This window comes from Bison bison, unplaced genomic scaffold (genome assembly GCF_000754665.1).
Source record: "Bison bison bison isolate TAMUID 2011002044 unplaced genomic scaffold, Bison_UMD1.0 scf7180017864180, whole genome shotgun sequence".
In the NCBI taxonomy this organism is placed as follows: Eukaryota; Metazoa; Chordata; class Mammalia; order Artiodactyla; family Bovidae; genus Bison; species Bison bison.
The window spans coordinates 725,499-738,992 of record NW_011494752.1 but is presented as its reverse complement, the minus strand read 5'-3'; the positions used below and the strand labels follow the sequence as shown (position 1 = coordinate 738,992).

Below are 13,494 nucleotides of genomic sequence, written 5' to 3'. Positions count from 1 at the left end.
TGCTGGCAGAACTCACATGACAATTTGTTTTCTTTGCTCTAGGAAATCCATAACTTGTGAGCAGGTAGGGCTGGCTGCTCATGAGGAAGAGAGGGTGTACAGACAATGAAAGAGGTGCCCATCCCAGGGCTGTAGGGAGAATGAAATATGCTGTGTGGCTATGACTGGCATCTCTAGCACGCACCAGAATCCTTTTTCTATGACATTCAGCCTCTGACTTTTCCTCTCCCCTAGGCTGCCTCCCACAGGACGGATTTGGCAGCCTGAATTTGCTGGGGGCAGAGCTCAGGCTGAGTAGAGTAACTGGGTGGGTCTGGAGGGCTAAGGCTCTGAAGGCAGAGAAGCAGTCTAGACACTACAGGATTACAGACACGGTGAAACTGGAGCCAGGGTGCCTGACTTAAAATCCCAGCTCCAGCACTTACCACCTATGGGACGTTAGACAAGTTACTCTGTGTGTATGTCTTCCCATTTCTAAGTGGGATAATTGTAATACCCCAGTCCCACTTCCCATCCAGGCAAATGCTGCACGTTTAAACTAGCAGTGTCTCTCTTTCATTCCCTGGTTCCCTCCTGTTCTCTGGAACTCATCCTATGTAACTGCCTTCGAAGAATACAATCCAACACAGATCCTTTTAGAAAAGCAGGTTTATTGGTCGGGCTGCTCACCAGGACACAGCAACACGAGAGGCTCCCCAGAGCCCACAGGAAACTGTATCTGCCCACAACTCAGGCCCCTTCAGCACCAAGGAACCTCGTCCCACAATCCCCATCCTCCCTCAGCTGATGTGTCTCCAACCATTTGGAAGAGAGAAGGGAACCAAGGGTGGGGGGGGAGCAAAGCTTTGTGTTGTATAAAAGGTGTGTCCCCGGACTCCCTCCCTCCAGCCCTTAAAACAATTAGCTGCAATTTTCTAAAATGCAGAGCAGGGAAGATAAGGCAGAAGGGGTGAGGGGAGAAGGAGGGAGCTTCAGCTCTCCTCTTCGGGCTGTGACTTGGGGGTGAGGGGGGTGTCCTTGCTTCTGACAAGTTCCCTTTATGGGGGAAGAACAGGGAGACTGAAGTGTCCTGAGGAGAACCTGATCAGAAGTCAGGCCTTTGAACTGGAAGCAGCATCCCTCTCACCCCAAAGATTCAGGAGAGGAACTCACAAGGCTACGGAGGTCTTGGCATGTTCTACAGCTTTATGATACTAGCTCTAGGGAAGGATCTTGAAAAAAAACTGCCAGGAGTGAGCCAAGGCCGGGCTGCCCTACACACAGGAATTCCTTACTCTCCTCTCCCCTTCTCCTGCTCTCAACTTGGTGACCTGGCCTTTAGCATCTGGTCTCTTTCCCATCAGCCTCCCTCCTAACTATAATACCAGCTTTCTGGACCCTGGTGCTGCCCTCTTCTGGGACCCTAATTTTCTGGGCTATGAGAAATGGGCTGTCCCTGGGGGCACCATAACCAGTAGAGGTAAGGGGTAAGGCTTACCTCTCTCTTCTTGGATGATGGGTTTCTCATACTGCCCTACCTACTAGTCCTGAAAAATTGTCCTGCTGTCCTCTGAGAACCCCAATAAGATGGGATCCTTGTCCTGTGTTTCTCCTGCTACTAATGAGCATTCTCTTTTCACCCATTTCCACCTTCTACTATTTTCTGCTTTCCTTCAGAGCCATAGCCATGGGCACCTTTGCGAAGATGCATAAACATGAAGTGCCCTCCCTCCCTCCCCCAGAGCTCTGCCTGGATCCAGCCTTCCTTACTGGGACCTTTTGCAGATACAGCCTGTGCTAGACCCTCATGTAGGGTCATGGCTTACTCTGCTCTCTCTCTGACACTGCCCTGATGCTGCTATTGCTAAGTCGCTTCAGTCTTGTCCGACTCTGTGCGACCCCAGAAACGGCAGGCCAGATACTCCCAAAAGCTGCTTTCAAATCCTTCCAGTATGGGGTCTCCCGTGTGGGCAAGGGGCCCTTTCATGGTAATTTTGGCTTTGAAGCCGCCAGAGATCAGAATGAGAAAGAAGAGCTCAGTGAACAGGAATGACAGCAGCCGGGTAAGCGTGTGTGTGTGTGAGTGTGTGTGTGTTTGTGTGTGACAGCAGCCGGGTAAGCGTGTGTGTGTGTTTGTGTGTGACAGCAGCCGGGTAAGCGTGTGTGTGTAGGGGTGGGGGGCGGGGAGAAGGCAGCCTGCCCCAAGCCTGGGCCTAATCACGGAAACGACAGCAATTTCCTCTAGGATTCCCGACTTGGATCCCCAGGACACGAATCACCGCCCTCTGCATTTCCACCCAGCCTACGCCTACAATGGGGATGTCCATGGTGCAGGCTGCCTCCCCCTCGTCTTAATAGCTGTAAGACTTGGAGGGGGTGCTCGTTGTGGGGAGGTGTTCTCGATTTAAAAATATCTCAGCCCATTTGGGGCAGAGAGAGAGAAAGAATGCGAAAGAGAAAGTTCGTAGAGGGAAAGGAATCGGGGCGGGGGCGGGGAGAAGCGGGGCGGCGCGGCCTTCCGGGCACAGCCCCGCGCCCGGCTCAGTCGCTGTCGCTCTTGTCCACCAGCACGGCGTCCGACTCCTCCGTGATCTCCAGCAGCGTGTGCACGTCGGGGCTGCTCCCGCGCAGCAGGTCTGCTGCCTCGCCGCGCTCCGCGCCGCCCTCCTCCTCCTCGGCGCCCACCTCCACCATCTCCGTGGCCTTCAGCACCTCCACCTGGCCCTCGCGGATCTTCTTGACGTGGAACGTGAAGGGCGGCACCTTGTAGACCGCGGTCTTGGAGCGCGCGTAGACCACGTGGTCGGGCGTGAAGGACTTACGCAGCTTGTCTCGCGAGCTCTTGAGCTTCTCGCGGCGCTCGGCGGGGACCAGGCGCGTGCCCAACTTGTTCATGCGCTTCTCCAGGGTGTGCCGCGTCTTCTCCAGGTTCTCCTTTGTCTTGAGGCGGGTCCTCTCCAGGTTTTCGCGCGTGCGCACTTTGGTCTTCTCCATCTTCTCCTTGGAGAAGGCCTTCTTGAAGTCGTCCACGCGCCGCAGGCCGCTGCGCTTGATGCGCTCTGCGCGCGACTCCTCGATGACTTCCTCCACCTCCACCGCCTCGTCCGACGACAGCTCGAGCGCCGCCGCGTCCTCCTCTGGCCGCTCGCCCTCGGCCAGCTCGTCGCCCTCCTTCTCGGGCAGCGTCTCCGACTCTTTCAGCGACTTCCCTATGCTCACTTTGGCCGGCAGTTTCACTTCATCCTAAAGGGAGATCAGAGGGAACAGATGAGGGTGGGGGCAGAGCTGGAGAGTTGGGCGAAGACTTGGGGGGACTCTGGGCGAACCCGGGGCCGGGCATTGGCACCCGTGATGCTGGCAAGTGCGTGGTACCTGTGAAATCGGCCTGGACTCCTGCGCTGGTACCCCCAGCGCCTGGCACCGAGCTGAACACTTCGTGAGCACTCAAATATGTGTTGAATGAATAGTAAGTAGACCTGGAGAAGGGCAAGGCAACCTACTGTAGCCTGGAGAATCGCCATGAACAGAGGAGCCTGGCGGGCTACAGTCCCTGGGGTCGCAAAGAGTTGGATACGACTGAGTGACTAAGCACATATACAGAGTAAAGAGGGAACCGAGCTTCGGATCAGAATCTGGCCTGTTTTCGCACTTCGGTCAAGTATCTCTGCGGCTCTCCAACCCGCTCCTCAAGCCCTGCAACCACCCGTGTTAAACCACTTCTTACCCTTTGCCTCCCAGAGCTCACAATCGAACTTTGGAAATGGGCAGAGCGCCCTCTGGTGCACAGAGCCCCACACTGCCCGAGCCAGACCCAAAAGGCTTTGGGTAGTTTGTTTGGGTTGAGGGGTGAGCTCACAGCCGATCTCAGGCGACCCCGAAGTAGGGTAACTTGAAGGTAGGTTTACTTTCAAGGGAGCGCGTTTCCCAGACTTCGTATAGTTTCAGAAGAACCAGTATTAGGGAAGGGGAGTTAATGATCTCCCTACTCTCCCCATACGGTTTGGTTCCACCAATGGTCATTCTCCATCGCTATGTAGAAATTGAGGAAAGAGGAAGAAGCTGTCTGGGAGCTGAGAACATGTTTTCTTCCCAACCTGGAGGTTTCTTCTGGTTCTGACATCCCTGCCTTGGAATGGAAAGGAGGGATTGCTTTTCTATTCTTGCTTCACTACACAACCCGCCCCCCACCCCAGACAGGAGCTCAAGAGCCAGGAGTAGAATGGCGAGATCCTAGATCTCAGAGCCAGTTCTTCTCCTGGGAAGACCCAGCACCAGCACTGTTTTCCATTCCGGGAAGACTTTCCAAGATCCTGACTCTGGACCTACATTTCAGAATCTCAGGATCACCTCTCACCAGAAGGTAGGGGAGATTGAGCCCAGAAAGGAAAAGAGGACATAACCCAGAATGGGTTTGTTTTTGGCCCAAAATACAAAACCCAAAAGTCTCTTTGACCCAGATTCACTTCTTTAGGTACATTGTACAAAGGAATGATAGGGAATAGGTTTTCTGAAGATCGTTTCACAGAATTGTAAGAAAACCCCATCTGAGAAAAATGAGGCAACATAAACTGACCCCTCCTATAAACACACACAAACACGTACACATTTGTGTTGGCTGCTTGGTATCTCTGCACCACCTGCTATAGAAATTCCTTCCCCAGCCCCCAACCTCTTTCCTCTTCCCTCCCATCTACATCCCCACAGAGTTTCCTGGTTTACATTGAAAACTAGGAACACCTCCTCCCAACTTCCTTCCCTCCCTGTCAATATCATTAGCAGGGACAAAGAAGGAATGCTGGCTTCACCTCTTCTCCCAAACTGGGCACCAGCTCTGCTGGGCACCAAGCCATCTCAGGCTCTCATTACTCAACTACACCTCCCAGCAGGCAAGGTGACCTGAGCTCAGGGCATGCTGGGACTTGTAGTCTCTACCTGCCACAGCTGGCTGGGTACTATCGTGGGCATTCTGCAGCATTCTATCTAGCCCTCTGCTTCTTATCACTTGCAGAGGCATTGAAGGGGTATTTTCCTCACTCTGAGTGTGGGAGGGTCCCAGCCAGTCTTAGCAGTCCCTCTGATTCCCAGTTGTACACTTTGGGTCTCCTTTTGCAATCACTTCTCTCCACCTGCTACCAGAGTCCTCTCTCTTACACAACATTTTAGGACTATCATCTAAACTCCCTGTTACTTCTTTTTTTTTTTTTTCCCCTGTTACTTCTTAATTCATCTCCACCCAGAATTTACTGGCAGCCCTAGCATCAAAAAATGTCAGCTCTGATTTCTCCTTCACAGCCTCCTAGTCTAAAAATCCACCCACACCACCAAAGTTAGGAGAACGCCTCCTTTCACTAAAGCTCAGGCAATGTGGATGAATTAAGGGAAGGATTAAGTGTGATGGGTGGGGAAGAGCCAGGAAACAGTCCCTGCTGCTGGAAAACAGATCCACATTGTCTCTGTGCCCCACCCTGGCATCCCTGATTCTCCCCTTTGCTCTGTCCAACCTCTAAAGCCTGAGCTGGCTGGTTTTCCTGGCCTCTGGCTTCTTAGATAAAGCTTGAATTGTGAACAAGGCTGGAGAGAGAGTTCCAGACTTCTTGTAGCCAATCCCATCTTCTTAGTGCCTGATGAGAGGTCTCAAATACAACATCAGGGAGCAATCCCAGTGAGGGGAGGATTTGGAGTTGTCTCCGCCAGACTAGAATGGTGTATATATATATATTGCCCTTCATCGTGAGGCTTCCTCTAGAGCAATAGCTTACACCAGAGGAATTGCTTTCTTGGTGGAAGGTCAGGGGATAGGGAAAGAAACCATTTGACCTAAGTCCGAGATAATATCCAGTGAATTGGCCCTGGAGAGGGTATACCACTATGACTTTAGCTTTTTCCCTCCATTAATGGATTTTGTCTTTTCTCTCTGTTTCCAAGCCAGGTTTCCCCTATGACTCACAGCTTTGGAGTGCTGTCTTGGGCCCACCCGTTTCGCCTGTTGCTACAACAACCAGCAACAGAATCCCAAAGCACCTCCCCCAACCCTGGGCACAGAGGCCGGGTACCCCTGTCCCACCCCTATTTCCCTGGCAGAGCTCCTAAGTCATAGGAGGGGCCTCAGGGTGGCAAGAAGGGAGAGCTCTGCTTGTTCTGTTTCTATATTTTTATTAAACAAAACCACCAGTCCCAACAGGCTTGGTTTCCAGAGTTAGCTTTAATGACCAGGTCTGAACAAAAGCATGCACAGCTTCCATTGTCTCCCCACCGCCCCGACCCCCCACCAAGCACACACAGCTCCCTAACCCAGGAAAGCACCAGTCTGGGATGAATTTAAGAGGAGCCATAAGACAGCTTCCAGCCCCTTCCTCTCCTCTCCCCAACCTCACTATATAAACTTAAGCTCCTCTGCCTTAGGAAGATTTTTATGTGATTTACTCGAGCACCTACTTCGTGCCTGGTCCTTGGCCAGGCACTTCACATTTGTCAGGGAGAAGGGACACGTATGATATGGCTCTGGGTAGGGTCTTTCTTGACTTAGAGCTAGCCAGTTCTGTTCCCAACCACTGCCTGGAATGACCAGAGAAGATACTGGAGAGGTCATTCGGAGACCTGGGATCTGCTCAGAGAGTGTGTCAGAGGAGGGTACAGACTAGGGGAGAGGTGAGAGATAGGGAAGTCTTAAAAACTCGGGACCTCTACTTTAGGTGGTCAGGACAAGGGGGTGAGACACACTGAAGGCAGAAGGGACCTTTTTTTCTGCTTTAGCATGACACTCTAGCATGTGGGAGGATGTTGCCCCAAAGTGGGTAGAAATTGGTTCTTGGGTGGGGTGTTGGGGGAGTCCAGGTATATATAGTATACATATAGTGTTAAAATTTCATGGGGAAGAGGACAATTAGGAAGAAAAATGTCTAAAAGGACTCCTTAGAAGAATGATCATGTGAAAAAAAAAAAAAAAATGGAGAAACACTGTGCCATAGGTAGGCCAGATCCAGCAAAAGTGTACCCCCTCCTGGCCTCTCTGAGTTGGCAGCTTTTGGGTGCCCTGCCAAAGGCAGGATCTGGCAAACATAAGGGATCTCTTTGCAAAACATTTTCTGGAAAAAAAAAAAAAACTGGAAAAAATAAGTGTAAAAGTTTTCCCCAGCTGCAGGAGGGGCATGGAAAGGGCACAGAACAGACCCCTGGCCTGGGCCTCATGAGGGCCCTCTGTAAAAATGGCCCTCGAGCCAAACTGGCCTGTCCCTGAGGAGGAGGTGGAAGTGGGGGGAAGGTCAATCAGAAGCCTGGGCAGGGTTCAGGGTGGAGGGGACACACGTATACCTATGGCCGATTCGTGCTGAGGTAGGGCAAAACATCACAATATTGTAAAGTAATTGTCTTCCAATTAAATAAGAAAAAACCAGAAGCATGGAAGTTGCAGGCAATCTCATGCAGGCAGCAGTGGGTGCAACTCAGGTATGGTGTCTGGAGCATCTACTATTAAGATGGAAGCCAAGAGGTAGAGGAGCGCCCTTTCCCATGACCGCCCACCGGATTGCCTGAACATTCCATAACGCGAGTGTTTGCACAGTACCCGTCACCCACTCACAAGAGGCAGTGGCTTAGAAGAGACTGGCCATTCCAGACTGGCCGCTGCTAAGCAGTGAGCTGGACTGGATTCATGACATGCCACGCCCACGGCCCCTCCACGTGAGCCAGGAGACCCTAAGCACCCCCACCGGCTGTCGGCTCCTCAGGGGTGGGCAGAGGCCCAGTGGGCTCTGGGTAATAGGGCAGGGTCCTAGGCGTCTGGTCAAAGGGTGGGAGGTCAGGCACTGTCTCAGGCTTCAGGTCAAAAGGCTCAGTCTCAGGCAGAAGATCAAAAGGCACGATCTTGGGTGTGGCCCGGTCTGAGGGTGCATTCAGCTTCTTCTTGGGCTAAGATGAGGAAAAGGGGTTTAAGTGGGGCTTGGGGTGGGTGCGGATGGGTGTGGGAGGAGGAGGCCTTGGTTGGCATGCAGAACTGGGGCTGGTGAGTAGAGGGGAGGGGAGCACACAAATATTAGGATGGAAAGACACCACACTTTCAAGGCTCCATCAAGAGGGCCCTGGAGTGGAAATGGGGACAAACCCAGGCCCGTGAATTAATAAGCACAATTTAATCAGAACCCCGTCCTATCCTCCCTCTAGAATCTTCCCCAGTCCCATCCTTGGTCTCCTGCCTTCTACCCCGACCCAGCTATGGTCGTGGAATGATGCTATGAGGGGTTGGAGTGGTGGAGGCAAGAGGCTGCTGGGGGCGGGGAAGGAGTTTTCTAAGAGGCCACTTGTTAGACTCCATCTGAGGAGTCTCCAAGGAGGAAAAGAGAAGGCAAACAACTTCACTGTCTTGAGTCAGAGGCAGCTGATCCCAGTTATTCCCCCAGGCAGGGTGGGCATGGGCGCCGCCCTGGATAAGGAGGGCGAGGCATGGACGAGGGACGTCCTGGCTATTTCCCTTTGGCCTAATCCCCACCTCCTGCCTCCCTTCCTCCCATCCGCCACCCCCCACCCCCGACTCATGGGCTATCAGACACCCAGGAGCACAGAGGAATCAGGACCAAAAACCAAGCTAATTTTGGGCATTCCCTAGTGGTCCAGTGGTTAGGGCTTCTCGCTTCCACTGAAGGGGGCACAGGTTCAATCCCTGGTTGGGGAATTAAGATCCCTCATGCCATGTCTTTTGGGAGGGCCAAAAGAAAAAAAAAAACAAGCTGTTTTAATGACCCATGAGCCTAGGTCCTGAGGCACCCAGCAGCAGCTCCCAACTCTCCCTCCTGAGGGGCTGAGCTGCCGCTCTTGCTCTGGAGTCATGAGAAGTCAGGGGAGAGGGACATTTGGGACTGCCAGACTCCAGCGACAACAGTGTCAAGGTGTGCAGCCACAAAACCCAACACAGCAAGTGCCCACCTTCCCTTTAGGATACAGGGACCACACATTGCCTCAGCTTCAGCACTATGAGGCTGAGCAGCTATGGCCACCCACCTTAGCCACTCAGCTAACACTGCATACACACACCCTCACACACACACACATTCCCTCACACACACCCTCAACACACACACCCTCATACACAAGTGCTCTCACACACACACCCTTACACACACACCTCCACACAAACCCCCCACACGTACCCTCACACACACACACATTCCCTCACACACACCCTCAACACACACACCTTCACACATGAGTGCTCTCACACACACACCCTTACACACACACCTCTACACATACCCCCACACACCCCTTCACACACACCTTCACACAAGCACTCTCACACACACACATTCCCTCACACACACCCTCAACACACACACCCTCACACACAAGTGCTCTCACACACACAGTTACACACACACCTCCACACATACCCCCCACACACACCCTCACACACAACGCTCTCACACACACACCTCCACACATACCCCCTACACACATACCCTCACATGCACACCCTCACACACACCTTCACGCATACACATCCTAACACATGTGCCTTCATACACACACACACACATTTGTCCCAGTGCCAGAACTGGGCAGCTATCTCCCTCAGAGAATGAAGAAGCCAGGACTGTCCTTGCTTAGGGCTAGCCTCCCCCCACCCCGATTTCTGCTGCATAGCCCAAGAAAAGAAGGAGGAAGCAAGGAGCAGAGAGTATAGCAGAAGAAGGGGGTACCCCTGGGCCCTTGCCTCAGCTGTGACCCCCAAATGCTTGAGTGGCAATAGGCAAGTGACTTCCCCTCTGGGGACCTCAGCTTCCTCCACTACAAAATGAAACAGCTGAAGTTGACTATCTCCAAAGCATCCTCCAGCTCAAAAAGTCTATAGTGACAGAATGATGAACTATTCACAATGGTAGTTCAAAATAATGGAACAAACCACCACTCATCTTTGTGACATTCCCTCTCCCTGTCAATTGCCCATTTCCTCCTTTTCTGATTTTGACCTTTTCAATAGTCAGACTTCACTTTAAAAAAATCAGAGGGAAGAGTATGATTTCCTTTGGTCTTAGGAATACCTCTAAGAATATGCTCCCTGTTTTGGATCCAGTGGTAGATTTTTGGATTCTCTGGTGGTTCAGACAGTAAAGAATCTGCCCACGATGTGGGAGACTCAGATTAGATCCCTGGGTCAGGAAGATCCCCTGGAGAAGGGAATGGCAACCAACTCCAGTATTCTTGCCTGGAGAATTCAGTGGACAGAGGAGCCTGGCGGGCTACAGTCCATGGGGTTGCAGAGTCAGATACAACTGAGCAACTAACACTTGTATCCAGTGACCAGGAAAAACAACCCAAACTTAGCTTTTTGGAGGAAGCATATGGTAAACACTCTCCACTAGGTCACCAAGGGGTGAGAGGGACCAGAGCCCCAAGTTGGGATGATTTTTTTGGACAAAAGTGTGGGCTTCTTCTGGAACCAGGTAGCCCCGATTTGCTTTGAGTCCAGGGAGGAGCTATAGTCTGGGTTAGGATTTGAGGAGGAGAAGCCAGCAGGCCCTCACACCAGCCCTGGTTTCCACCCCTTTAATGCCCATGTGCCACCTAAGCCCTTAAATGCGTCCTGGTCCTGCCCTCAAGCCCTTGGAGCAGGTCTGATGGGTCCAAATGTAGGTCACTAACTGCTTCATCAAAACTACTTCAGAACACGTTTATTTCCATTTTAGCCTCCCTTTCTGGATTCTAAAAGAACTCTAATAACATCCAAACTAGGATTGGGTATTAGGATTAGGAGAATTGGCTTGGGAGAATTGGCTCCTTAATGAGCACTGTTGCTGCTGCTGTTTGGTCACTGAGCTGTGTCCAGCTGTTTTCGACCCTATGGTCTATTGCCCACTAGGTTCCCCTGTCCATGTAAATTTCCAGGCAAGAGGACTAGCTAGCTAGTGAAGTCATTCAGTCATGTCTGACTCTTTGCGACCCCATGAACTGTAGCCTGCCAGGCTCCTCCGTCCATGGGATTTTCCAAGCAAGAATACTGCAGTGGGTTGACATTTCTTTCCCGAGCCAGGGATCGAACCGGAGTCTCCTGCTTGGCAGGCAGATTGTTTACTGCTGAGCCATCTGGGAAGCCCTCCTTACTGAGCACAGCTGCTCCTATTTGCAAGGGGCTGTATTTGGCCTGGTCTTCCTAGCAGTTCTTGGTCCACTGACCCCTCAGTTACTAGTAGGATTCACTTCTCTTCCTCACTGGCTGTTGTTGCCTAGTGAGGTGTTGCCTGATAGGATGGGACGCCAAACTGCTGTTTTTGTTTGGGAGACAAGGAGGGAAATGCCAAAGAAAGACAATAATGACTCAGAAGTGAGTTCAAGGTGAGGGCTCTGATATCCTGTGATGGGAAGGGCTGAATTTCATGAGTGTGTGTGTGTGTGAAGGGGAGGGATGTCAAATGCAAACTTAACGTGTGAAATCATGCCTAGCAGTTCCCTGAATTTGGGTGGGACCACACAAGGGATTCCCTCTGTTATCCCCCGGGAAAAAGGTGTGGTAAACCAAATGGCCTGATCCCACAGCTGGGGCCTTCCCACCCCTTCAGGCTCCCTCCACGTCTCCCTTTTGCCACATCATCACCTCCCGCCTCTGCAGTAGAGAACACCTCATCCCCTCCCCAACTGGAAAACTCACATCATCCCAGGACAGCCTTTCCCCAGATCTCTCTGCCTGGCCACCCAAACATCCTACCCCCTCAGCCCAACTTTATCATAAATGTTGCTGCCCCCAAGCTTCCCTATTAGGTCTGCCAAGGCATGAGGCTATTTTTACCTCATTCTCTTCCCAGGCCTGCAGGCCTCAGGGAGGAGCAGCCTCTGCTTTCCTCCAACAGCTGAGTACCCCACCCCCTCACCCCCACCTGGAACATCTGCTCTGTAACTCAGGGAAGTTCTGCTGCCTTGGGCCCCACCCATGTTGCTGGGATTTTTTTCCCCAGAGCTTCACTGTGGGTTGGGACCACTTTAGGTATTAGTTATTTCCCCTATGGTTTGGGGGCTCAGGATCTCCAGCTTGAGTCATTCCTTCTACATCAACCCTCTGTCCCCTACTGGCCTTGATGCAATCAAAGCCAGCCTGTGATTAAGCCCCACTCCCCACCGTGGATACACAATACACAGATACACAATCTGTGCCAACTGGCTAGAGGCAGTAACAGACACACCGTTGGCCTCTGCCAAGTCTCTCAGAATCTCTATCTTTGACATAAGGAGGTTTACCTCCAGGCTGAGAACTTTCCCAGGTCCTGTGGTCTGGGACATTTTGAATGAGAAGGGTCAACCATTCAAGCCCTTCGTGGCTCCTCTCTCCCACACCAGGCTATGGAGAGAAGATAGAGGGGGCCCGCTGTCCCAGAACCCTGCCCTCTTCTCCTTCGTTTGATGCACCCCAGTGCTAGGCAGTTATCTTAAAAAATCTCACCCGCCTACCTCACCCCATTCTGCTTCCTCGGAGCAGTTAAATTCAGTAGAAACAATTCTGGGTAAATGTTTTCTATCAGTTAGTGCGTATTTGGGGGGAGGGGGGGCAGTGAAGTAAACTGTTTAAAGGTCGAGTACCTCTTGGGAGGAGTTCCTGGGGGGAGGAGAAAGGGGGGAGCAACCTTGCAGCCTCTGTCCCACCACCTTATTCTCAGATGAGTGCCAGCTCACTCATATCTACTGCCCCCGAACTTGCTTATTTCAATCTGCATTTCTCTTAGCTCCACCACATTGACCAAACCAAGGACCTCGCGGCATCCCTGATGGTCACTCAGAACACAGCTAAGGAGGGCCTCTGAGCTGTCAGTGAAACCACATCTCCCAGACAGAGGCCCTCTCCCTGGGGAGATGTGGGAAGTCGGGCCTTCTTTTTTTCCCATTCCCTTCGGTGCGGGGAGGGGAGCGAGGGGACACAGATTAACCCCTCGGCCCCCACGATCTCACCTCCTTGGGGTGGGAACATCAACCAGGCCCGAGGGAAGCAGAAATACGAGGCTGGGCACGTTCCCACCCCACCCAAGATCACCGAGCCCTCGGCTCAGACCCGTCCCTAATGGAATTTGGGCGACAGAGTAGAGAAGAGCAGCGATCCTGAGATGCCCTGGTTTACTTGGGGTTAGGATACAAAAACTCCCATTTTTTTCCAGGCGGGAAGAACGGGGAGAGGTGCAAAGGAAGCAACAAGCTGACTGGGCGGAGCCTGGGGCGCGCCAGCCTCCGGCCGCTTGTCCTCCGGCTCCTCGGCCGCCCCAGCAGGCATGCGGGGTGATTCACCGCGCCCCGACCGCGGGGCCAAGGTTGGGGGTGCTGTCCCCTCCCCTCCACCAGACCCTTCAGGACTCGGCACGCCGCGGGCCACCACCCTCGCGCGGCTGCTTCCAACAGGCCGAGGAGTAGGGGCGCGCCGCGGGTTAGGGTGTCCCTAAAGGCCGAAAGTGCCGGGAGGCGGGAGAAGATCGCAGCGAGGGGCGGCGTGGGCGGCCAAGGCAGATGCGGGGTCCGTGGGGGCGTGCTGGCAGCCGCGGCCCCCGC

General features: G+C 52.9%; 1 protein-coding gene across 1 annotated transcript in view; it reads right to left on the bottom strand.

The window, feature by feature from the left end:
• Positions 1-630: 630 nt before the first annotated feature.
• The window catches only part of PTRF (polymerase I and transcript release factor), a 13,478-nt gene continuing 614 nt past the window's right edge, over positions 631-13,494 (bottom strand). Inside the window, exons 2-4 of the mRNA XM_010843103.1 lie at positions 13,145-13,384; positions 7,693-7,887; positions 631-3,222 (exon numbers count right to left, since the gene is read on the bottom strand). Of these exons, the coding sequence (XP_010841405.1) occupies positions 2,521-3,222; positions 7,693-7,887; positions 13,145-13,384 (1,137 nt within the window). The 3' untranslated portion in view covers positions 631-2,520. The remainder of the gene's footprint in view (positions 3,223-7,692; positions 7,888-13,144; positions 13,385-13,494) is intronic.